Source organism: Pan paniscus, chromosome 10 (assembly GCF_029289425.2).
Source record: "Pan paniscus chromosome 10, NHGRI_mPanPan1-v2.0_pri, whole genome shotgun sequence".
Lineage (NCBI taxonomy): Eukaryota > Metazoa > Chordata > Mammalia > Primates > Hominidae > Pan > Pan paniscus.
The window spans coordinates 109,979,871-110,006,329 of NC_073259.2; the positions used below are offsets into that span (position 1 = coordinate 109,979,871).

General features: G+C 43.2%; 1 protein-coding gene across 2 annotated transcripts in view; it reads left to right on the forward strand.

Moving 5' to 3' along the window:
• DRAM1 (DNA damage regulated autophagy modulator 1) overlaps nt 1-17,012 on the forward strand; it is a 50,003-nt gene extending 32,991 nt beyond the window's left edge. The window contains exons 4-7 of one of the 2 annotated variants that reach the window (XM_003832579.5): nt 1,413-1,590; nt 7,411-7,469; nt 13,349-13,441; nt 14,354-17,012. In XM_003832579.5, the coding sequence (XP_003832627.1) occupies nt 1,413-1,590; nt 7,411-7,469; nt 13,349-13,441; nt 14,354-14,398 (375 nt within the window). In that variant the 3' untranslated portion in view covers nt 14,399-17,012. The remainder of the gene's footprint in view (nt 1-1,412; nt 1,591-7,410; nt 7,470-13,348; nt 13,442-14,353) is intronic. The other variant, XM_034934347.3, reaches the window with a different exon arrangement.
• The last annotated feature ends 9,447 nt before the right edge of the window (nt 17,013-26,459 follow it).

The following is a 26,459-nucleotide window of genomic DNA, read 5'->3' on the forward strand; positions in this document are numbered from 1 at the left end:
GAACCCGGGAGGTGGAGGTTGCAATGAGCTGAGATCTCATCACTGCACTCCAGCCTGGGTGACAGAGCAAGACTCTGCCTCAAAAAAAAAAAAAAAAAAAAAAAAAAAGAAAAGAAAAGAAGGGAGCCGAAGGTGAGGTGCATTTTGAGTGTGTAGTGTGTATAGGGTCTGCACCAACTTTCTGCCTAGACTGGCACAGGGGCTACCTTCTGGTTGAAATGGCTGGTTACAGGATGGCGGGGACAGGGAACTTGTTTAGAAGCTGCCTTTGAAAAAAAATTAGCCAGAACTGGGTGTGGTGGCATGTGCCTGTAGTCCCAGCTACTTGCTGGGCTGGGAGGATCTCTTGAGCCTGGGAATTCAAGGCTGCAGTGAGTTATGATCATGCCACTGCACTCCCACCTAAGCGATGGAGTGAGACCCTGTCTCAAAAAAAAAAAAAGAAGAAAAAGGAAGAAGCTGCATTTGCATAACAAAAGCAGTGGTTTTACTTAGATGGTGTGTTCATTTGAGGTGCCTTGGGAGGGATGAGTAGAGATTATCAGGGAGCAGGGAGCCTAAAAACCCCAAACCACCCTTGGCACCATCATGGAACGAGTCACGTACTTTGGTTTTTTTTTTCAATCATATCATACCGAAGTTTATTGATGACATCAAACAAAAATTTCTGTAACAAAAAAGGCAGGGTTGGGTGCGGTGGCTCATGCCTGTAATCCCAGCACTTTGGGAGGCCGAGGTGGACGGATCACGAGATCAGGAGTTCGAGACCAGCCTGGCCAACATGGCGAAACCCTGTCTCTACTAAAAATACAAAAATTAGCCGGGCGTGGTGGCACGTGCCTGTAATCCCAACTACTTGGGAAGCTGAGACAGGAGAATTGCTTGAACCTGGGTGGCAGAGGTTGCAGTGAGCCGAGTTCATGTCACTGCACTCCAGCCTGGGCAGCAAGAGTGAAACTCTGTCTCAAAAACAACAACAACAAAAAAAGAAAATTGTATATGATATGTATCCTATAATCTTCACTGCAAACATGCAAGACTGAGATGATTATGCCCATTTTTAGATACAGAAATCGAGGCTTTGCAGTAAGGTCACAGAGCCTCATGGTGGAGTCAGGACTTTTAATCCAGGTGTACCAGACTCTGAAGCCCGCCATACTCAACCCTCCCACCTGTAAGGCAGACCTCCTTTCCTTGTCCCATGAGCCCAGGTTGGCTGTGGAACAACCAACTTTTTGGCATTAATTTCAGCACCTGGAGGGCTTTTCTTTTGGTAGTTAAACAGCCACATTTTCCAAGAAGTGGTGCATCTGTGATGACCAATGGCTCAAAGCAGCCCAGAGTGAGAGTGCTTGCGGCTCGATGTTGACAAACCCACCCAGAGTAACACACATTTATGACTTTTTCTCCAGGAGTTAGCTGTGCCAGTGGTTCATGACGGGGGCGCTCTTTTGGCCTTTGTCTGTGGTGTCGTGTACACGCTCCTACAGTCCATCATCTCTTACAAATCATGTCCCCAGTGGAACAGTCTCTCGACATGCCACATACGGATGGTCATCTCTGCCGTTTCTTGCGCAGCTGTCATCCCCAGTATCCTTTTTCACATTTGTGCCTTGTTAAAGGAATAAAACATGCAATGACACTTGTTAAAGAAGGGTAATGAAGACTTTATAGGGACCACTGCAATGAGTTCTGACAGCAGGGCAGAGAGATTGGGCTCAACTCTGAATACAGCATTGGCAAGTGCGAATTTATAGCCAAGGAGTAGGATGAGGTCAGTGAATGGAAAAGTACTAAAAGGAAACCTCAAGGATGAGGGGGAATTCTGGCCAAACCAACCTAACAGGATTCTTATTGAGTACTGGCCATGTGATCAGACATCACCTGGGAAGGGTGGAGGAGGAGGAACCCAATCAGATATTGAGTGTGATCAGATATGAGGGTGGGGGGTCCTTGCTAAACTGACTTAGCCAGGGTTCTTTGCTAAAACTGGATCTTACAAGGAAGTGCACAGATGGACCTAGGAGAAGTTTCAGGAGCTTGACTAAAGTTCAGCCAAGCAAAGGATCTTTGTCACGGTGTCTTAGCAAAGCTTGACACTTCCCTTCCCCACAACCAAAAAAAAAAAAAAAAAAAAAAAAAAAAGCAAAGTATAACAACCAAGTTTCCACATTTTTTCAGAAAAACAATTGGGATAAAAGTGTAGATCAAGCTGGGCGTAGTGGCTCACGCCTGTAATCCCAGCACTTTGGGAGGCTCAGGTGGGTGGATCACCTGAGGTTGAGAGTTCAAGACCAGCCTGACCAACATGGAGAAACCCTGTCTTTACTAAAAATACAAAATTAGTCGGGCATGGTGGCACATGCCTGTAATCCCAGCTACTTGGGAGGCTGAGGCAGGAGAATCGCTTGAACCCGAGAGATGGAGGTTGCGGTGAGCTCAGATCACACCATTGCACTCCAGCCTGGGCAACAAGAGCGAAACTCTGTCTCAAAAAAAAAAAAAAAAAAAGTGTAGATCATTGAGAAAATGTCTCAACATTGTCTAGTTAGATCAAAAGTCTCTTTGCGGGGAAGAAAGGTATGAAAGAAGGGTGGAAAATGTAGGAACACTTTAGTCTCTGTTTACTTTCCTTCTCACAGGGCCAGTTTCATGAGCCATATGAAAATATTTATTTTTCTTTGTAGTGCTTGGCTAAAGACACCAAATATTGATATTGTACTCAAAGTAATAGCCCCACAAAGTCCCTCAAGGCTAAACTCTCCCCCCTCCCTGCACGTAGGTGGCAAGACAGTTTGATTTACTCATTCATGTGAAGAAATTTCTAAAAAGCTCTAGATCACTTATTACTGAGTAAATTTAAATGTTTAGCCTTTTCTTTTTATAGTCACTGATTTCATTTTCAAAATGAAATCCATTTTATTTTCTAACTCAGCAATCTGAAAGGAAATGAAAATATAAATTTAGCATGCTTGTAGATTCTGATTTAGAGGAAACGAAAGCTTTTTCTTTCCCTTTTTCTTTTCTTTAATGAAGTATTTAACAAAGAAAAAAAGCCGTGATCTTAAAGAGTTGCAGAATTCCCCATCTTTCAAAATACCATCTGTAGTCATATCAGAGAAAGCTTCAGGGTCATTAAACATTGATGACTAATGTCAGATTGTAGGAAAATCGGAACTATGTTATCGGCGGCAATTTTGTTAGTCTGGGTTGAGTTACGGTATAAAGTGGGCAAGATGGAGTGAAAACACATCACTTGCTTCTAAATATTAAGCTTTGTGTTTCTTTTCTAAAATAGAAACTACAAAATGTGAAGTCTAAGTATGATTTTGGGTTTTCTTCCATCTTGGGGAAGGACATTTTTAATTACAAAATTTCCAAGCACAGAGTAGCCAAATCCTAGTACCGAGAAGTTTACCAACAAAATATATACCCTTGTTCCTAAGATAGTTGCTTCTCAAATTCCTTGTCTTACTTATAGGTTAAAGGAACACTTTCTCTTTGAATATATCTCCTTCAACTTTTTATCTTGTGTTAGTTGTAAAATTCATAATAGTGGTTGTAGTGTTACAAGCAAAGTTTCTTGATGCAGGAAACCTTCCCTTGCTTCCAACTTCGGAAACAGATCCCTAGATATCAAAGTCAGAGAGTTTTTGCAAAATAAGCATTTCAGGCCTCAGAGTTTCACTTACTAATAATTCTCATTTCTAGGAAGTTTTTTTTTTTTTTGAGACAGAGTCTTGCTCTGTCACCCAGGCTGGAGTGCAATGGTGCGATCTCCGCTCACTGCAACCTCCGCCTCCCGGGTTCAAGCAATTCTCCTGCCTCAGCCTCCCTAGTAGCTGGTATTACAGGTGCTCACCACCACGCCCGGCTACTTTTCATATTTTTAGTAGAGACGGGGGTTTCACCATGTTGGCCAGGCTGGTGTCAAACTCCTGAACTCAGGTGATCCACCCGCCTCAGCCTCCCAAAGTGCTGGGATTACAGGTGTGAGCCACTGTGCCTGGCCTCTAGGAAGTTCTTATTATAAGTCATGCCAACAGGAAGCAGCCCCACACAGAAAGGGGTTATAACCCTATGTCAGATTAACTTGAATGAATTCATCCACACAAAAAGATCTTCTGTCTTAAACATTAACGTGGTATTTATATTTCCTTACAAAGAATTGACAGCATCTTTAAATAGGCTGGGTGCGGTGACTCACACCTGTAATCCCAGCACGTTGGGAGGCCGAGGCAGGTGGATCACTTGAGGTCAGGAGTTCGAGACCAACCTGGCCAACATGGTGAAACCTCATCTCTACTAAAGTTACAAAAATTAGCCAAGCGTGGTGGCGTATGCCTTTAGTCCCAGCTACTTGGGAGGCTGAAGCAGGAGAATCGCTTGAACCAGGAGTGGGAGGTTACAGTGAGCCAAGATTGTGCCACTGCACTCCAGCCCAGGTGACAGAGTGAGACTCCGTCTCAAAAAAAAAGAGTTGAAAGCATCTTTAAAATGCCCTGGTTTCTTCTTACTGCAGTATTTCTGTATAATAGCCTCATTTGACTACCGAAGAAACCGAGGCACCTAGTGAGGCAGACGTTAGAATCCTGCTTCTAAACCTTTCCTGATGAATTATCTGTCTTGCACCGGGCTTCTAAAGCTTCTGAAAGCCTTCGCAGAACTCACCAACAGCATAAAGTCCAGGTTCCTCTGCATCAGACCCATGATCTGAGACCTCCTAGTTCTTCATCCTTGTTTTTACGGCTTCTCCCTTAGGCTTGGTTGTTTGTTGTCCTCTGTTTTTAACTGATCTCTACTTGGCTGGATTATCCTCCTCCACTTTGTCTTGCTAGAGCTGTTGGTTCAACAGGGTACCCACATGTGGCTTTTGCATACTTGAAATGTGGCTAGTCCAGATTGAGATGTGTCCTAAATGTAAAACATATACCTGATTTCAAGGATTTGATAAGAAACAGAAGTAAAATATCTCAATAATTTTTTATATTATTACACATTGAAATGATAATATCATCAGCAATATTATTTGATATATTGAGTTAAATAAGATGTATGTTGTTTATCAATATATAAGATATGTTTTGCATATTATGTATATCTTATATTGACAATATTTTTATGTGTCGGGTTAGATAAGATATATTATTAAAATTAAGTTAGGGGTCAGGCACGCCTGTAATCCCAGCATTTTGGGAGGCCGAGGTGGGCAGATCATTTGAGGTCAGGAGTTCGAGACCAGCCTGGCTAACGTGGTGAAACCCCATCTCTACTAAAAATAGAAAAACTAGCCAGGTGTGGTGGTGGGCACCTGTAATCCCAGCTGCTGAGGAGGCTGAGGCAGGAGAATCGCTTGAACCCAGGAGGTGGAGGTTGCAGGTGAGCTGAGATCACGCCACTGCACTCCAGCCTGAGTGACAGAGCGAGACTCCATCTCAAATACATAAATAAATAAATAAATTTGGATATTAGAAAATTAAAAATTACACATATTTCTTTGGGATGGTGCTGCTCTAGAGAGCTCCTTAAACTTCACAACTTACATTAAGTTTCACTGAATGAAGCTTTCTCCCATTCCATTCTGAATTAATAATTTTCCCTTACAGTCATTGCTGTACCCAGTTCTTTTCTGTCTACTATGGTACGTTCTCTGGGTCTGGTCCAACAAAGTTGTGATATTTCTGAGAGCTGAGACCAAGTTTTCCCTTCTCCCACCCCCAGACCAGAATGGTACCTGGTGCACTGAAGATGGAGCTAAGAATAAATAAACGAAAGAATTAAGAGGCTTTTAAACTATTAGAAACAGATGTGAGGTGATGAAATGATCAGAGAATCTTCTGTGCTCTCTACTTCTTTTATTTTGAGAATCAGAAGCATTAAACTCTGCACAATTTGCGGGGGGGTTGGAGTTAAGAGAGATGACGCTGACTCTGAATTCAGAGGAGGCTCTAAACTTTCCTTGGCTCAACATTTTTTTTTTTTTTTTTTGAGACAGAGTCTCACCCTGTTGCCCAGGTGGGAGTGCAGTGGTGCAAACTCAGCTCACTGCCACCTCCCAGGTTCTAGCGATTCTCCTGCTTCAGCCTCCCAGGTAGCTGGGATTACAGGTGCACGCCACCATGCCCAGCTAATTTTTGTGTTTTTAGTAGAGACTGGGTTTCACCATGTTGGTCAGACTAGTCTCGAACTCCTGACCTCAGGTGATTCGCCCGCCTCAGCCTCCAAAAGTGCTGGGATTACAGGCGTGAGCCACTGCGCCCGGCCTAACATTTTGAATTTCTAATATTTTGCAGACTTTTTAGAGCATCCCATTTCTCTCTAGCTTTCTCTTTTGCATTCTAAGTTCAATCAAAATGGTTATCACTGCCTTCATGCAGAAAGTATTGCCAGTGGAAGATAGGAGCCTCAGCCCCTGGCATTATTAGGCTGGACTGTAGGCATGTGTCAGTCATCCCTGAAGTCTGATATGGGGCGAATCTCTTTGATTTGCCAGATCTTTGGTCCAGGAAGGAAGGGCTCACCTTATACCCAATTACCCAACAGAAGTCTGTTTTTTAAAGATAATAGTTTGAGTTTCTGTAGCTTGTTTTTGTATATGAGCCTTGGCACTTTGGAATTTAAAATTTTCCTTAAAGCTGTTAACTTGGAAATAGTGTTTCAGGCCGGGCACGGTGGCTCATGCCTGTAATCCCAGCACTTTGGGAGGCCGAGGTGGGCAGATCACCTGAGGTCAGGAGTTCAAGACCAGCCAGACCAACATGGAGAAACACCGTCTCTACTAAAAATACAAAAAATTAGCCGGGCATGGTGGTGGGTGCTTGTAATCCCAGCTATTCAGGAGGCTGAGGCAGGAGAATGCTTGAACCCAGGAGGTGGAGGTTGCAGTGAGCCGAGATCGCGCCATTGCACTCCAGCCTGGGTGACAGAGCGAGAGTACGTCTCAAAAAAAAAAAAAAAAAAAACAAGGAAAGGAAAATAGTATTTTAGGGAAAAAGTATTTTTATTCAGTGGGAAGTACTCAAAAAGAACCATCCTGGACTGCTGCGTCAGTCATTTTGACCGAATTTAAACAGCTAGTTTAAATGGGAAGATCCAGAAACATGTAGGGTTGTGCAAAATGTAGTGACAAGTTTTAATAAATTTTACTATACACACTGGAAAACTATTGCGAAGGTATTTCCGTGTTGTGATTTAACTCTCATCATTGAATTTGAAGTTTGAGTTTATAAGAAGCTAATATAACTGGTTTGATTGTAGAAATGTTGGTATTAACATTTTAATTGATGATAGAAATGTTGGTATTAACATTTTAACACCGTATAATGATTATGTTATTAGGAGAATAATGTAGTCTTAACATTAAAGGAACTGTTGTGTGCTGTAGTTTCCTTAACTGTTTACTTCTTTCAGTGATTGTCTGTGCTTCACTAATTTCCATAACCAAGCTGGAGTGGAATCCAAGAGAAAAGGTAACATTTAAGTTGTTGTGAATGTGGTTGTCGGACGTGGTTATGTGAGCTTGTGGCCAGGCTAGGCGTAGGGAAGATCACTGCCGTTCCTTAGAACAAGTTGCAAAATGTCAAATAAATATGGCATGTAATCAATTTACTGTCCAATCATTTGGCAGTATGTAGTAATTAGCTATCAGGGTAATTCCAAATGCTTCCTGGAAGTATTTTCAAAATTTTGAGTTCCTAATTTCTTTCTTTCTTCTTCTTCTTTTTTTTTTTTTTTTGAGACACAGTCTTGCTGTGTTGCCCAGGCTGGAGTGCAGTGGTACAATCTCAGCTTACTGCAACCTCTGCGTCCCAGGCTCAAGCGATTCTCCTGCCTCAGTCTCCCAAGTAGCTGGGACTACAGGCACCTGCCACAAGGCCCAGCTAATTTTTGGTTTTGTTTTGTTCTTTTCTGAGACAGAGTCTCGCTCTGTCACCCAGGCTGGAGTGAAGTGGCGTGATCTCAGCTCACTGCAACCTTTGCCTCCTGGGTTCAAGTGATTCTTGTGCCTCAGCCTCCCGAGTAGCTGGGACCACAGGCGTGCACCACATGCCTGGCTAATTTTTGTATTTTTAGTAGAGACAGGGTTTTTCCCATGTTGACCAGGCTGGTTTGGAGCTCCTGGCCTCAAGTGATCCCCCCGTCTCGGCCTCCCAAAGTGCTGGGATTATAGGCGTGACCCGCCGCACCCGTCCCTCTAATTTCTTCCTTTTCTTTCTTTCTTTTTTTTTTTTTTTTGAGACAGAGTCTCGTTCTGCCGCCCAGGCCGGAGTGCAGTGGCACAATCTTGGCTCAGTGCATGCTCCGCCTCCCGGGTTCACGCCATTCTCCTGCCTCAGCCTCCTGAGTAGCTGGGACTATAGGCGCCTGCCACCACCCCCGGCTACTTTTTTGTATTTTTAGTAGAGATGGGGTTTCACCGTGTTAGCCAGGATGGTCTCGATCTCCTGACCTTGTGATCTGCCCACCTCGGCCTCCCAAAATGCTGGGATTACAGGTGTGAGCCACCGCACCTGGCCTTTAATTTCTTTCTTAAACACTTCAACTATCTATCTTTAGTAAAAGAGGGTAGAGGGACAGTGTGAATGAAGGTGTTTGGTGGTGAAAGGGAGCGTGGAATGTTAAGTAGAGAGGACGATACCAGCTCCAGTGTGGTGGATAGTTCATTTCAGGATAGAGTGAGAAATCACTGCAGCCGGGGATAACTGTGCAAGGGTGTAGTAGCTGTAAGAGGCAGGCAGAGAGGCTTGTACTTGGCCTAGGTGACCAGAGTAAGACTTTGAAGACTTTTTTTTTTTTTGAGACGGAGTTTCGCCCTTGTTGCCTAGGCTGGAGTGCAATGGCGCGATCTCGGCTCACTGCAACCTCTGCCTCTCAGGTTCAAGCAATTCTCCTGTCTCAGCCTCCCAAATAGCTGGGATTACAGGCACTAGCTGGGATTACAGGCGTGCACCACCATGCCCAGCTAGTTTTTGTATTTTTAGTAGAGACGGGATTTCACCGTGTTAGCCAGGATGGTCTTGATCTCTGCACCTCGTGATCTGCCCTCCTTGGCCTCCTAAAGTGCTGGGATTACAGGCGTGAACCACCACGCCCAACCTGCAGACTTTCGAACGGTAAAGCAAATAGAAAGAGTATTATTAGATGAGTGTTAGACAGAAGCAATGCCTGGGATGGCTTGGAGAGCTTGGCATTAGGAGGACAAGGAGAAGGCAGTTCTACTAGTTCACATTTCAAATAGGGGAAATCTGATGGGTGTTGGCAAATGATTAACACAAGAATGAAGTGGCATGATGAATCAAAGATGACTTCTAAGTTTTTATCTTAGGTGAACCAAAGAATTTATTCCCTTGACCAGAAATAAGGCCCCTAACAGGGATAAATAATTTAGTAGGTGGAAGTGGATGAGTTTGGTTAGAGTTGATGACTCTGAGGATATGATGAGATATCGAGGTTAGAAACATGGGCCTAGGCCAGGTGCTGTGGTTCATGCCTGTAATCCCAGCACTTTGGGAGGCTGAGGCAGGAGGATTGCTTGAGTCCAGGAGATCAAGACCAGTCAGGGTAACACAGTAAGACCCTGTCTCTACAAAAATTAGCCAGACGTTGTGGCATGCGCCTGTAGTCCCAGCTACTTGGGAAGCTGAGGTGGAAGGATCACTTGCACTCCGGTGGGCCTAGACTTCTGGTGGGACTGGGAGTCGTCAGAGTGTAGGGTAGAGTTGTTAGAGTGTGGGGTAGACCAGGACATTTTGGACCAAGCATCAGAACACATGGAACCAAATGTTTGACATTGAGATCAACCCATCCTGTTAGATACCTGTAGTAGTGGTTCATCTAGATGCCTTACAGGAGAATCAAGGATGCCCCAGGAAAGAAGAGAGTTAGTGAGAGACAGAGGATTCTTTCCCCCAAGGAGCAGGTGGAAGAATACCTCCAGCAAAGGAGAAGTAAAGGGATCATGGACCAGAGAGAAGAACTAGACTTGTGCTGTATGGTAGACCTCATTGATGAGTCCCTACCACATGCAAGACTGTGAAAGATTATAGAGGGCAGGGTGGCCATGGGATAGAGGATCCTGAGGGATTTTATAGTTCAGAGGGGCAAACAGCCAGTTGTCAATGGCTAAATGTAATACTTTGAAGAATAAAAAAATGCTGAACTGGACTTCAGACAACACATTGTGGAAATGCAGAAGCAATAGCAATTAATCCTAATGATGGAATGAGAGGAGATACGATCCCAGAGACTAAAGGACATTTTTCAAAGGCAAGGGAAATGGCTAACTATGGCATATGCAGCTGAATAGCCTTTAGGAATGAAGTCCCTCAATTTGGGCAATAAGGGAGTCAGTGATGTTTGTCAAAAAGTAGTTTCAGTAAAACGCCGAGGTTAGAAGCCAATGGCAAGAAGTTAAATAGTGAGAGGGATGGTTCATTCATTCAGCTGTCAACCAAATGTTTATTGAGTCCTGTTCTGGACTGGAGGTAAGAGGTAAAGGAGGAACACCAGGGTGGCTAGAGGAGACAGCAGGATTTCCCAATATGGAGAACTCTGGCAGGTAATGGAAGCCTGCCAAGACAAGAGAGAGACAGAAGATGGTGAGGAAGAGAATGATCCAGACAGGAGATCAAAAAGTGCTTCTTGGCCGGGTGCGGTGGCTCAGGCCTGTAATTCCAACACTTTGGGAGGCCAAGGCGGGTGGATCACTTGAGGCTAGAGTTCAAGACTAGCCTGGCCAATATGGCGAAACCCTGTCTGTACTAAAAAAAAAAAAAAAAAATTTGGTGTAATGGCACACACCTGTAGTCCCAGCTACTTGGGAGGCTGAGGCAGGAGAATCGCTTGTACCCAGGAGTTGGAGAGTTGGAGGCTGCAGTGAGCCGAGATCACGCCAATGCACTCCAGCCTGTGCAACAAGAGTGAGACTCCATCTCAAAAAAAAAAAAAAAAAGGCTTCTTTAAAATCTAACCTTAAAATGGTCAAATTCGTCAATAGGTTAGACCTAGGCAAAAGGCAGGGTTTTTTTCTTTCTTATATATGGGGAATTAGCCCCATCATGCGAAGGGGGTTCAGTTCCTCTTTCCATTGGAGAGAACCTCTTTCCGAAAGTGAGACCGCATAGCGGAGCAGTTCAGGTGTACTTTACTTTTCAGCCACTCGGGGGAGACCTTCTATCACAAACCCGCTGCTGGGAAGGGCTTATCGAAGTATATTCCCAGGCAGTTAAAAATCTGTTGTATTCCACTTTCTATCTTAAAAATGTGAAAAGCACATGGTTTTCTATTCACTCCATAAATGACTGTGCCACTCTTGCATTTCCTCCTGTTCCTAATATCAAAGGATGTAAAAAATTTCCCTTTACATTAATTCACTGAATAATCATTTAGGTACTGCCTCAAACTTCTGTGTAGTGCTTTACAGCTTTCACAGCACATTTATATGCAGTGACTTACTTGGTAGGGGGAGGTGAGAATTATAATGTCACTATCTCATTTCACATAGCAAGGATATTAGGGCTTTGCCTGCATTCAGGACTCTTGGTTCCATGTACTTTCATTAATATTATGCTTAAGAAATTCCCCCCAAAGTTCTGCCTTTATTTTTAGAAGCCATCTTCCTTGTTCAGGAATGATACGGGATGTGGCAGGTCCCCTGGTACTGGTACCAGAAGGAGGAAGCCTCTGTTCTGTACCTCCTACTGTAGGCTGGTCAGGTCCTCCTCGGTGTGACCTAGCATGAAAACAGTGGGTGAGTGTGACCATGACAAGGAGAGTGAAGAGTGACGCTCAGAGGGCTTGGTGTGCCTCCACTCGATCTGTCTGGATGAAAACAGGATCAAAGAAAACAACTGTCACCATGGAGCTGCCCTGTGATCCAGCACATTTACTTACCCTTGTAGCCTACAGCAGTTTGGGGTAGAAGAGCAGTGGGATCAGCCCTCAACAGCACATGCCAAGGGAAGAGCAGCCCATGTATGCAGCTTCGGAGGGCATGGGGGTGTAGGGAGTTAGGGGTAGTTCCTCATTTCAGCAGAGCAGAAAGTGACGTAGGAAATCAGAGGGGGCACACTGACAGTCCCCAGGCCTCATTTGGCATGTGAGCTAACATCAGAATGCAGACATGCATATTTGACTCAGAGTTTTATTTATTTTTATTTCATTATTATTATTATTTTTGAGACAGAGTCTCACTCTGTCACCCAGGTTGGAGTAGAGTGACGCAATCATGGTTCACTGCAACCTCTATCCCCCAGGCTCAAGTGATCCTCCCAGTTCAGTCTCCCAAGTAGCTGGGACTGCAGGCGCAGGCCACCGCGCCCAGCTAATTTTTTTTTGTCTCGTTATGTTGCCCAGGCTGGTCTCAAACTCCTGGGCTCAAGTGATCCTCCTGCCTCAGCCTTCCAAAGTGCTGAGATTACAGGTGTGAGCCATTGCAACAGAGTTTTAAAATTAGTTTCCAGCACTGAAAAATCAGGAGATATCACACACAGACACATCCAAAGACGCACAGACACACACACGCACACACACGCACACGCAAACACGTTTTTTTTTTTTTAAACCCCTTTGAAAGCAACACTAGTGTATTATTTTCCCATGGAATTGAGCTGATGAGGCGTGGGCTCCCTAACTTCCCTCTCTTTTCACAACCATCAGTTTTATTTATTATTGTTAATTTTCTGGCCTCCATAGGCAACTGAGTTTGGAACATCTGATTGAAGCCATTCTCCTTGGCTTCCATTCTCCCATTCTTGCCTCCAAGAAGATATACAGTTAACATGTGGATGTCCATTATTAGCATTTTCTTTGTAGCTGTATTTACCTTAGGATGTTAAGCAGAACTATTTCCTGAATGATCATTTCTATATAAACAGGGAAACACGAAACCTAGGGGACTAGTTGGCCAAGTTCATCTAGATGTGTACACACTTTCTTTGGAACAACTGCGAGAGTGCTTGTTAAGCATGCCCTTACACTTAGGGATTCTCAGCAGAGCGAGACCAAGTCATGCCTTGTATGGAAATTTCTTTCTTCTGTTGAGTCCAAATTTGCTTCCCAGTCTCAGCCATTTTGCAGTCCTTAGTCTACCTTTTGAAGTGACAAACTAAATCTTAAAACAAGAGTTTGTGCGAGCCAGAAAGAACTTTGGAATACCTGCCTTCGCATTCTCAGTGGGCAGGTGCCCTGACACTTAGTAACGTGGTTGTGCTTACCGTATATCCTCAAAGTTCTGACTTATGCTCACTGGACAGCTTTTTCCTTTGGTTGAAACTCCTCATTGTATTTCAGTATGTACATTAAAGTGAGTCTTTTTCGGCTAAATTCTGTTTCTTTATTATTGCATTAGGATTATGTATATCACGTAGTGAGTGCGATCTGTGAATGGACAGTGGCCTTTGGTTTTATTTTCTACTTCCTAACTTTCATCCAAGATTTCCAGGTAGGTGTTTATCAATTCAAATGTTTTAAATTGCGGACAATTAGGATTAGTAAAAATTTGCAGAAGACATTTTGCATTTTTAAAAAGAGCACTTTCTTTTTATCCTTAATGTGTTTGAGAAAAATCTGTAAGGACTGTGCAACTTCATGTGTTAGCTTATTCCCAATGGGAGGCATCTTTAATAGCTCTCCCACCAATGAGATTTTCATATGTCCTCTGCTGTTTGATGTTAATAGTCATGTATCCTGGTTGTTTTCTTTTAGGAGGTCTCACTTACTAGTTCCAAATAATACAAAGTAAATATATCTTTTTTAAAAATAAAAGTATGCCAGGTGTGGTGGTTCACGTCTGTAATCCCAGCACTTTGGGAGGCTGAGGCGGGCAGATCACCTGAGGTCAGGAGTTCGAGACCAGCCTGACCAACATGGAGAAACCCTGTCTCTACTAAAAATACAAAATTAGCTGGGGGTGGTGGCACATGCCTGTATTCCCAGCTACTCAGGAGGCTGAGGCAGGAGAATCACTTGAACCTGGGAGGCGGAGGTTGTCATGAGCTGAGATCATGCCATTCCACTCCAGCCTGGGCAACAAGAGCGAGACTCTGTCTCTAAATAAATAAATAAATGAATAAATAAAAAATAAAAGTGTGTTGTTCAAAAAACATTCCCAAAGCAGATAGAAGATGGGACTATATCAGATTTGTCCACAGGAAAAATCTTACATTTTGAAACAAGTGAATTATTAGCTCAAAGGATATAGAAAGCCAAGAAAATTCTTTAGGACCTGACTCAAGCATAGCACAAACAATAGTGAGATCATTCCTTAGGTGGTGCAGAGCTGTTGGAAATGTCATTGTCAATGCTGGGATTGTTTAACTTCTTTTAAACCTTTCTCTTTCATTTTTAAAAATAGAGTGTCACCCTAAGGATATCCACAGAAATCAATGGTGATATTTGAAGAAGGAAGAATTCAGTCTCACTCAGTGAATGTCGCAGGCCATTTCTAAAAGTGCTACAGAGGACAGACAGGGTTTTGAGGCCACCCTGATTATTGGGATGCATCTGCAGCACATCCAGGACTTGAATTTCATTACGAGTTCCTAATAGTTGTATTTCTAAAGATGTGTTTCCCAGAGAATGTACAGCCTCATGACACTGTAGTGATGTTTTTATAATTTTCTAAGTAGATTTTTTTATATTAACAAATTCATATACAGAAAAAATAAGGTGTTACAAAAAATGGAGAGCTCTTATTTTTGTACAGATTCTGTCATTTTTTTTTATTTGTGTGCGATTTATGGAAATACACTAAATGAGTAATTCAGGTTCAGTACATTTATTACAAAGTGAAATCAGGGGATATTCATTTGTAAATTTTATTCTTAATGAATGAACTGTATAATTTTTTTTATCATGAGAGCATTTATAAAATTCAATTTATAAAGATCATATACCCAAATAATGAAGATTTAGTTGATACATTAACACTAAGATACTCTGATTTTTAGCCGAACTAAACAAAGTGCTTCTACTGGGAGGCCTTTATACCACCATGTACAGTAACTCTAAGTGAATACGGAAGACCTTGGTTTTGAAATTCTGCCACCTTGTTTCTCCCTGCTCATGAGGTCGCACCTTTTGCTCTTGCTGCTAATTGCCCATTCATAGTGGGTGTAATTCCAGGTGGAATGGTTTCAGCAAGTCAGGTGAAAACCATCCTTTATTGTTGCTGGCACAACTTGATAAATAGTCTGACTCAGAACTGAAGCTCACATCTCAAATTCATTTCATGCCAGTAAATGTGGCAAAGAGAAGAAAGGCCCAAGAGCGAGACAAGAAGAATGGAGAAGGGGGCAGCCAAGAAGAACTTCTGGGTTCAGGGTGCTGTTTATTTGCTCCTCCTCTTCATGCCTGTGGCTGGATGTCCCACAACCCTATAGGAAATATAAGTCAAGCCCTTTGTGTTAAGCAAGAACTACAGACTCCATCTTTTCACCCAAATCATGAATGACCAATAAAAAGCAAGTTATTCCAGAGGAAGAAGCAGCCCTTGAAATGTTAAGGCTTAGGCTTGAAAGGTGAAGAGCAGGAATTCTCTCTTTCAAATCCTAGAGCATAAACTCATGTGTGGCCAAGTGGGATCAGCCCTCAAGGGCACATGCCAAGGGCAGAGCAGCCCATGTAGACAGCTTCAGAGGGCATGGGGGTGTAGGGAGTTTGGGATAGCTCCTCATTAACTATTTGTTGGGTGAGTAAAGGGGTGAGGCTCAGTGGCAGGTACCTCTGCAATGACAAGCTGCCTCCCCTCTATGTGTTTAGCATATGTTATTAGAACACGTCCGACACCCCTACCACTGCCATTTGGGCCCTTTAATAAAGCCAAGTAGAGAAATCTGGCAATAAAAGGCAAATGTAAGCATGCTTTCTTTAAGACGCATCATACATGGTTTTCTTTAAGTGAATGGAAGAGTTTGACAGAAACACCTTTGTAAGAAAACATTAAGAATGCTGTGTTCATTAAGAGTCATCACCACTCCTTAATCTCAAGTACCCAGGGACACAAACACTGCGGAAGGCCGCAGGGTCCTCTGCCTAGGAAAACCAGAGAACTTTGTTCACTTGTTTATCTGCTGACCTTCCCTCCACTATTGTCCTGTGACCCTGCCAAATCCCCCTCTGCGAGAAACACCCAAGAATGATCAATAAAAAAGAAGAAAAAAAAAAAAAAGAAAAAAAAAAAAAAAAAAAAAAAAGAATGCTGGCTGGCTGTGGTGGCTCACACCTGTATTCCCAGCACTTTGGGAGGCCTAGGCAGGAGGATTGCTTGAGCCTGGGACTTCGAGACCAGACTGGGAAACATGGCAAAATCCCATCTCTACAACAAAAATACAAAAATTAGCCAAGTGCGGTGGCATGCCTGTAGTCCTAGTTACTTGGGAGGCTGAGGTGGGAGAATCACCTGAGCCCAGGAGGTGGAGGCTGCAGTGAGCCATGCCAATGCACTCCAGTCTGGGCAACAGAGTGAGACCCTGTCTCAAAAATAAATAAATAAATAAATAAATAAATAAATAAAGAGAATGCTAATCATTTCTGGGTTCACTGTGACTCATTGTAGTGCTGGGGATCCCCCTTGTAACACTGGAACTGAAAGATAGTGACGAAAGCTATGTCAAGCATTCGTTATTCTGAAGAGGAGGAGAAATGCCACATACCTTTCCCATGGGACCTGTGGTGGAATGAATCCATACTTCTGCCTCACTTCGAGCAGACTTTTGTTCTCGGCACTCGTCACGATGGAGTCTCATGGTTCATTTTCACATCTCTCTGCACAATTAGATTGGGAGCTCCTTGAGGGCAGAGTACGTGCCTTAATCTTTATCTTTGTAATGCCACAATGAACAGAGTGCCTCCTGGTACACTGTAGGAGCTTAAGAAATACTCACTGAATGCATGGATGAATGAATGAACAAATGAAGGAATGACTAAGGATGTTTGTAGTGCTATAATATAGAATGGGATTTACTCTGCTTTACCAGTTAGTTTCATAATAAATAGTCTGTATCGCCTGGTAATGTTGACTCTTCTTCTTTGTGTACTGTAAACATTTCAGTTGTCTCGGCATCACCATTCTATGACAACTATCTTCAACCTGGACAGTTACCACAGAAAATTGTTACATGGGCTAGACCAAATGGTACACCTGTCTTGGCAAACTGAGAAGGCCAAAAAAATCACTCCAGACAACCATATTCAGCAGATTCCATGCGACCTCTAAACCCGGTCTTATTCGGATTTTGGTATTATTTCTAATTTCCATGAACTTGCATTTCCTTGTACCTCATGGCTGAAATAGTTAAATGAAATGAAATATTTATTTTAAAATTTGTTTTTCTTTTTTTGAGATGGAGTCTCTTTCTGTTGCCCAGGCTGGAGTGCAGTGGCGCGATCTCGGCTCACTGCAACCTCTGCCTCCTGGGTTCAAGGGATTCTCCTGCCTCAGCCTCCCGAGTAACTGGGACTACAGGCGCCCACCACCACGCCCAGCTAATTTTTTGTGTTTTAGTAGAGACGGGGTTTCACTGTGTTAGCCAGGATGGTCTCAATCTCCTGACCTCGTGATCTGCCTGCCTCAACCTCCCAAAGTGCTGGGACTACAGGCGTGAGCCACTGCGCCCGGCCCAGTAATTTGTTTTGCTGTTAAATTAGAAAATGTCACTTGGCTACTACTATGAAGTAGATTTATCTGGGAGATGATTCCAGATCCATTTGGACTTTATAAAGGTATGATTACGATTTAAACCTTATGCTTTCTTAATTCATGTAGTTTTCCACGAGGGCACGATTGGTTCATCTTTGTAGATTCTCAAACGTTAGCATCAGAAGTTTATGTCACTCAAGATTCAGAGATGAAGAGATCAGAAATCCAACAAGAAGGAGAAAAGGGAATCAGAAATCCAACAAGAAGGGGAAAAGGGAATCTATATTGCCTCAAGTAACTGAGACATTTAGGAGTGGAACTGGCTTTATGGGGGCTGGATCTAAAAGTGCCATTAGGACTCCATCTTCTCTTTCCTCCTCTCAGCTGGCTTCATTCTCAGGCAGGCTTTCCCCTGGTGGAAGTGACAGGGCATCTAGAACCCCCAGACCCACAACCTATCCACAAAAAGAGGTGGAAAGAAAGGACTTCTCAACAGTTCCAACCACAAGCCCATGAATTGTCTCCCATTGGCTGGCTTGGATCACATGCCATTGGGAGGTCTGAGGCTCTGATTGGTCAGACACGAGTCACATGTTCACCTCTGGAGCAGGGAGGGGTCAACACCGCCGAAACTAGTGGGCTGATGGTGGCTGAAGGTTGTTTCTCAGAAGAAAAGGGTGGAAATGGGTCTCTAACAGACAAAAAGCAGCAGATTCCACTGTAGAATTAAAACCCCCTTTCCCTTCATACCCTCCCCGCCCAAAAGGCAACCTAACTCGCTTCACAGTAAACCAAAATATACTTGCTAATAACCTTTTCGAATTTGAAAGTAAATAAGCCATTTAGATAATACAAAAACCTTGTGTTAACTCCAAAGTTCTGTTTATATTTTTAAAAAGTTCTTGTTTTCTTATTTAGTCTCTCTTATTTAGAATCAGTTTTCCTGATTTCTAATCAAGTGGGTCTTTTTTTTTTCTTTTTTAACATTAACACTGAGGATTCCACAGAAATTGCATTTTATAAACCAAATTAAGTGCATCAGTGTTGTGCTGTGTTTGGGTTTCCTAACATCCCTTACATGTGGCATTGTCCCATGTTCTCATTTTTACTCAGTTGGAGACACACTAGTCTGGTGTTTGAGCCTGGAATGAGGAAAGGGGAGTGGGAGGAAGATAAGTGGTATCCCATTCTCTCCCACTGCCTGATTCTGGCAAGCCAGTAAGCCCAGCCGTCTCCCCACACACATACTCTTGGTCTGGCTCTGAATGCCCCACATTCTCCAGTCCAGAATGTCATGCATCTGCATCATGTCTGTTGCACAAGAGAGCAACCACAGCCTCAAGCCCTGGAGGAGAAGCCTTTGACTCTCCTTGGTCACTCCCAGCAGATTCATCTTCATTTTTTTTTTTTTTTTTTTTTTTAGACAGAGTCTCGCTCTTGTCGCCCAGGCTGGAGTGCAATGGCGTGATCTCGGCTCACAGCAACCTCTGCCTCCCGGGTTCAAGCGATTCTCCTGCCTCAGCCTCCCAAGTAGCTGGAATTACAGGCGCATGCCACCACGCCCAGCTAATTTTTGTATTTGTAGTAGAGACAGGGTTTCACCATGTTGGCCAGGCTGGTCTCAAACTCCTGACCCTAGGTGATGCACCCATCTTGGCTCCCCAAAGTGCTGGGATTACAGGCATGAGCCACTGCGCCCGGCCCCAGATTCATCTTCTAAAATGAAGGGTAGCAGTTTTCCAGACCCATATTGGAGGTGGCAGTGACCTCCAGAGTCCATGCTTGGAAAATGCTGAGGAAGATGTCAACAATCTGCCTTGTGGTTTAAGACGGGGTGGCGTGGGGTGCCTGGAAAGCCTGTGGTTTAGGTAGTTCCTCAGCAAGGAGCACTGCTCTGTGCCCCACCATCCTCAAGGCCAGTTCCACCTCTGGACGACTCAGTTACATGAGTTGATAAAGTCTCTAACTTCAATAAACTGGAGTTAGACTTCAGATGATTATACCTGTAAGAGTCCTGACTGATAACGGATACACAAGAGTTCCCCTAATATGAAAATACAGTAAACAACTATCATCTAGAGTCATTTTTATTTCATTTTTTTCTTTTGCATTTTTTTTTCAGTACAGACTTGCCTTCACAGGAAAGATCATTTTTATATAAGTGGATTCAGCTGCCCCCACTCACAACCCTCGCCCTCTGAACCATTTGTTTTTATTTAAAAAAATTTGAGTAATATTTTCACAATTCAAAACTCAAAACAGTATGAAAAGTTATACTGTGAAAAGCCTTTTTGCTTTTCCCTACCTGCATTTACTCAATTCACTCTCTCTTTGCAGATATCCACTTTATTTATTTATTTATTTTTAACGACAGAGCCTTGCTCTGTCGCCCAGGCTGAAGTGGAGTAGCATGATCTCAGCTCACTGCAACCTATGCCTCCTGGGTTCAAGCAGTTCTCCCTGCCTCAGCTTCCCAAGTAGCTGGTATTACAGGTGCCCACCACCCCACCCAGCTAACTTTTGTATTTTAGTTGAGACAGGGTTTCACCATGTTGGTCAACTCCTGACCTCAAGTGATCCGCCTGCCTTGGCCTCCCAAAGTGCTGAGATTACAGGTGTGAGCCACTGTGCTCAGCCTAGGTATCCACTTTTTATCAGATATTTATGAAAATACAAGCCAAAACAAATATTTTAACGTTTTCCTTTTCATTTTCACCCCAAATATAGTATACTGTAAGAACAGTTTTGAGCCTTACTTTTTTGACATAGCAATGTATCTTGGAGATGTTTCCTTTATCAATACATGGAGATCTCCCTCATTTTTAAGGTTAATTTGCTTTGTTTTATACCTTACAGTATTCCATTGTATGGCTGTGCCATCATTTATTTAGCAAGTTCCCTATCTGATGAGCAATTATGTGGTTTCCAAATTTTTGCAATTACAAGTAGATGACCTTGTACATACATCATATCACACATGTGCAAGGAAATCTCTAGGACAAATTCCAGTGAGTGGGATGTTGGAAACTTCATCTGTTATTTTGCAAATGTTATCTTGCCTTTAGAACTTTTTTACTTGAATATTTTTGTTGGGAACCTCTTTTTCTTTTTCTTTTGTTTTTTTTTTTTTTAAAGGCTGGTCAAGTGCAGCAGTGGGAGTGGAGAAGGAAGAAAAAAATCTGTAACTGGGCTGGGCATGGTGGCTCATGCCTGTGATTCCAACACTTTGGGAGGCTGAGGCGGGTAGATCACTTGAGTCTAGGAGTTCAAGATCAGCCTAAGTAACATAGCAAGACTCCATCTCTACAAAAAAATTTAAAAAATTAGCCAAGAATGGTGGTGCAAGCTGTGGTCTCAGCTACTCAGGAGGCAAGCGGGGAGGATCGCTTGAGCCTGGAGAGGCAGAGGTTGCAGTGAGCAGAGATCGTGCCACTGCACTCCAATCTAGGCTATAGAACGAGACTTTGTCTCAAAGAAAACTAAACTAAAATAAATAAATCTGTAACTGGTTGTGATCAATTAGTTGTAAACACCACTGCACTCGGACAAGCCAGGAATCTTTCTGATTACACACATTTTCTTCTAACCTGAGGATGCTGAATATAAATTCATGTTTCCTTGGTGACTCAGTCATCCATGACTGTAGATCAGGTGCAAATGTGGATTTTGCAGTAGATGGTGTGGGACAGAGGCCTGCCAACTTGGTCACGGGTCTTCTACAAACACCTCTTCTGTTCCCTCTTTTATGTAACCACCTACTGCAGGGAATGCAAGGCTGTGTGCTCCTCTTTCTGCTGACAGCAGAACTCACCTATCTTCTGCCTCCTACCCCAACCCGGACATGTCTTCTTTTTATGGGCAAGAGTGTCTCCAGTTCACTTGGGTTTTTCATTATGATCTTGCAAACTTTTGCAATTAGTTGCAAAAGTTTTGTCAATGCCTCTTCCAGTTTGTACTCACTTCCTTTTTGCTATCTCTCTGAAGTCCTGTTACTTGTCTTACACTTCTTCCCTATCTTTTGAGAGGATTGTATTTTTGTTGTTGTTGTTGTTTGTTTGTTTTAAATTTTGAGATGGAGTCTTGCTCTGTCACCAGGCTAAAGTGCAGTGGTGCGAGCTTGGCTCACTGCAACTTCCACCTCTCGAGTTCAAGTGATTCTCCTGCCTGAGCCTCCCGAGTAGCTGGGACGATAGGCGTGTGCCACCACGCCCAGCTAAGCTTTATATTTTTAGTAGAGACGGGGTTTCACCATGTTGGCTAGGATGGTCTTGATCTCTTGACCTCATGGTCCGCCCACTTCGGCCTCCCAAAGTGCTAGGATTACAGGCGTGAGCGACCGTGCCCAGCTGGAGACAATTGTATTTTTATAGACATCAACAATCAAGCACAATATTCTCTCCTCTCTGGCAAAGTGATCCAGGACAGAACACCAGGGGCAACCCACAGACCTTTTGATCCTCCCTGACCTTGTAGCTTGGTGGTTACTGCAGAATGACTCAATGAGTGGGGGACACCAGCAATTCAGTAGTCAGAGAGAGAGAGAGAGAGAGAGAGAGAGAAAGAGAGAGGAAAGAAACTTTACCTTTGAGAAACTTAATAATTGACTTGGAAATAATCAGCTTTATGTTTGCCTAAATGTATCCTTTATGTCATTTGGAAAAAGAAAATATTATTTGGAATTACCTATGGGGAGGCATCATAATTTTTTCAGTACCAGGTATTCAGGGACTTTCACCTAAAAACTAAGGATATTTCTTCATCTGCTTACATGATCACTTACGTTCTGTTAATACTGATTATTTCTTATATCACAGACACTGTGAGGAGGGCGTTTCCTCATAGTTAACCCTATTTTATTAATGAGGAAATTAAGATGTAGCGAGGTTGTCACCAGATACCAAATGATGGGGCTAGAACCAAACCCAGGACTGTGACTCCTATGGTCAACCTTTGCCATGCTGACAGTGTGATTCCCAGTCACTGCCTTAGGAGTATGAATTAATTTGTCAGCTTTTCTAGGGTTATATAATATAAGGCCTTGAGAAATGAAACCCTTAAGCTGGCAAGTTTAGAAAAATGGGTGAAATGTTTGGATTGCCACTTCAAAAGGGCAGGTCCTGGTTGAAGTCTGGGCATCTAAGAATTGTGGGGGTGGGAGCAGGTGATAGGAATCAGGAGTAGAAACCCTAAGAGAGGGTTTGTATGATACACCTGGTCTTTGGTGGGAATGGGGATCAGTTCTTGTATGAGTCAGTTCTCATGCTGCTAATAAAGACGTACCAGAGACTGGGTAATTTATAAAGAAAAGAGCTTTAATTGGCTTACAGTTTCACATGGCTAGGGAGGCCTCAGGAAACTTATATTCACGGCGAAAGGGGAAGCAAACACATCCTTCTTCACATGGTGGCAGGAGAGAGAATGAGAGCCGAGCAAAGAGGGGGATGCCCCTTATAAAACCCCCACATCTCGTGTGAACTCAGTATCACAAGAACAGTATGGGGGAAACCGCCCTTATGATTCAATTATCTCCACCTGGTCCCCCCTTGACACGTGGGAATTATTACAATTCAAGATGAGATTTTAGGTGGGGACATAGCCAAGCCATATCAGTTCTCCTGCAACCACCACAGCCCGAGGAGGAGCACTGAAGAGGCCAAGGATTCCACTGCGCAGTGAGACAGGGTGCAGCAGGCTTTCAGCACGATTCAGGCTCTGGTGGCTGTGAGGTGTGGGTTCTTACGACTCTCAACTCCTGGTGTCTTTTGCTTCTGGATGGTGCGGTAAGAGGGACTGGGGGTTGTCGTCCGTCTGTCTGGACTTCCCAAAGGAGAAGTCATGGTGAGACCCAGGGAAAGGACCATCTAGGCTATCACAGGGCTGGGTAAAAGAAGTCCTCAGTGCTCACTTTTTAAAAAAGTTATTTTAATTTATTACTATTATTTTTGAACACTCTTGGTGACCATTATTATTAATTTACTGTGGTAAAATATAACATAAATTTTATCATCTTGGTGATTTTTTTTTTTTTTGAGACAGATCTCACTCTGCCACCCAGACTGGAGTGCAATGGTGTGATCTTGGCTCACTGCAGCCTCAACCTCTGGGCTCAAGTGATCCTCCCACCTCAGCCTCCCAAGTAGCTGGGACTACAGGTGTGCACCACCATGCTTGGCTAAGTTTTGTATTTTTTGTAGCGATAGGGTCTCACTATGTTGCCTAGGCTGGCCTCAAACTCCTGGACTCAAGAGATCCTTTTGTCTGGGCCTCCCAAAGTGTTAGGATTATAGGCGTGAGCCACCACGCACGCCTGGCCGTCATAGCCATTTTTAAGTGTGCAGTTCAGTGGTTTTGAATACATTCATAATGTTGTGCAACCATCACCACCATCCATCTCCAGAACCCTTTTCATCTTGTAAAACTGAAACTCTGTGCCCATTGAACAATAACTCCTGATTCCCTCTTGCCCCAGCCCCTGGCAACCATTATTCTACTTTCTGGCTCTATGATTTTGACTATTCTAGATACCTCATATAAGTGGAATCATACAGCATTTCTCTTTTTGTGACTGGCTTATTTCATTTAGTGTAATGTCTCAGCACCATCCATGTTGTAGCATGTGTTGGAATTTTTTCCATATTAAGGCTTAGTAAGATTCCATTGTACATTTATACCCACTTTGTTTACCAATCATCTGTTGATGGACACTTCAGTTGCTTCCACATTGTGAATAATGCTGCTACAAACATGTGTGTACAAATATTTCTTTGAGACCCTGCTTTAAATTCTTCTGGGTATATACCAAGAAGTGGGATTGCTGGATCATATGGAAATTCTATTTTTAATTTTTTGGGGAACCACCATACTGTTTTCCATAGCAGCTGTACCATTTTACAGTCCCACCAACAGTGCACAAGGATTCTAATTTCTTCACATCCTCGCCAACATTTGTTTTTTCCTATTTATTTATTTATTTGAAATTTGAGGGTCTTGGTATGTTACCCACGCTGGCCTCCAATTCCTTGGCTCAAGAGATGCTCATGCCTCAGCCTCTAAAGTAGGTGGGATTACAGTCACAAACCACAGCACCTGACATATTTTCCATTTTTTTGGTTAGTAGCCTTCCTAATGGGTGTGAGGTGGTATCTCATAGTATTTTGGTTTGCATTTCCCTAAGAATTAATGATGTTGGTCATTTTTTCATGTGCTTATTGGTCACCTATATATCTCCTTTGGAGAAACATCTGTTCAGTTCGTTTTTGAATTGGGTTGTTTTCCTCAGTCCTCAGTCTTGTCACATGTATGGATGTGATATCAGATCAGCAGCATGTAAGTTAGTCTTCTTGGAGCTGAAGCAGCAGCAGGAAGCGGTGAGGACTCTGGCTCCTGGGTTCCAGCTCTCTTGCTCTCCCTTGCTCATCAGGCTAATATCAGCATGAGTGACAGGAAAGCCTGGAAGACTAACTTCACCTTCTTTAACAATCCTTTTACTCAGGGTCAGCCCAGAGTAGCAGGTTCTGGGTACCACCTAAGACATCTGATTTAAGGTGAAGAGTGATGTATTTAGAATTGGCCAGTGCTTTGACAGCTGCAAACATAACCTTTAACACGCATATTAAAATGAATACTGAGCTTAGTTCAGTCTTTCATTTCCTTTTAATACTTGAAAAGCTACAGTTTTGTTTTAAAGTTCTCTTAAAAGGCTCTAGCAGGTGAATTTATTCTTCCGCTTGATTGCATTTGGACCCTTAAATAACAGCCACCTTGAAACTGAAACCGGGAAAACCCCAGGTCTCTGGCCAGAAGAAGCAAAGGTATGTTCTGAGATTTATTAAATAATTACCTACTTGTTGAAATGTTGTAGGCGGGAGAAAAAGCTGAGATGTTGGCAAATATGAGTAGAGATTAGGAAGGATCTTGAGTCATGAGGCTTTCAAATGTGGTGGAACATTTTGGTGTTACTGACCTTTGACTCAGGACAGTTGAACCAAGCGATGTGGTCTTCAGACTCAACCTGGCCGTGGCTTGGTATATCTTTATATTGACTGTCTCAATGACCGCAGTCAACTGTGATCCAGTTGTTTGGAGCATTCACAGCAATGACTTGAAGGGAAGAGAATAAGGAGTGAGAAACAAAACTCGGAATTCGTTGGCCTTTGTGACAGCCCGTCTGCAGTTGGTCTGAATAGCACATAGGGAAGGTTTCCTAATGTAGTACATTGCTCTGAAACTAATTTGATTCAGAGCGCCAGGGAGGGAGGATGTTTTCACTTGGTGATACCTTCCATCAGTGTTCCAAACTTCAGCCATCTGTGCTTCTTTTGAAATTTCTTGTCATGCTGTGTACGAAAATTTACTTAATACTTTGCAATGGCTCCTTAACTTAAATATTTTTATTTTAAAGAGAAACTTCTCCTACTGCTTTATCTCCTGGATTGCCTAGGTTGGTCAATGATGTTACGATCTGTTGGGTCACCCAGGGCAGAAACATGAGCATTATCCTAGACATCTCACTTTGCTCAAAGCCCACACCCCATGTTCTATTAACATTGTCTCCTGGCCGGGTGCGGTGGCTCACGCTTGTAATCCCAGCACTTTTGGAGGCCCACTCCGGTGGATCATTTGAGGTCCGGAGTTCAAGACCAGCCTGGCCAACATAGCGAAACCCTGTCTCTATTAAAAATACAAAAATTAGCCGGCGTGGTGGCACACGCCTCTAATCCCAACTACTCGGGAGGCTGAGGCAGGAAAATCACTTGAACCCTGGAGGCGGACGTTGCAGTGAGCCGAGATTGCACCACTGCACTCCAGCCTGGGCGACAGA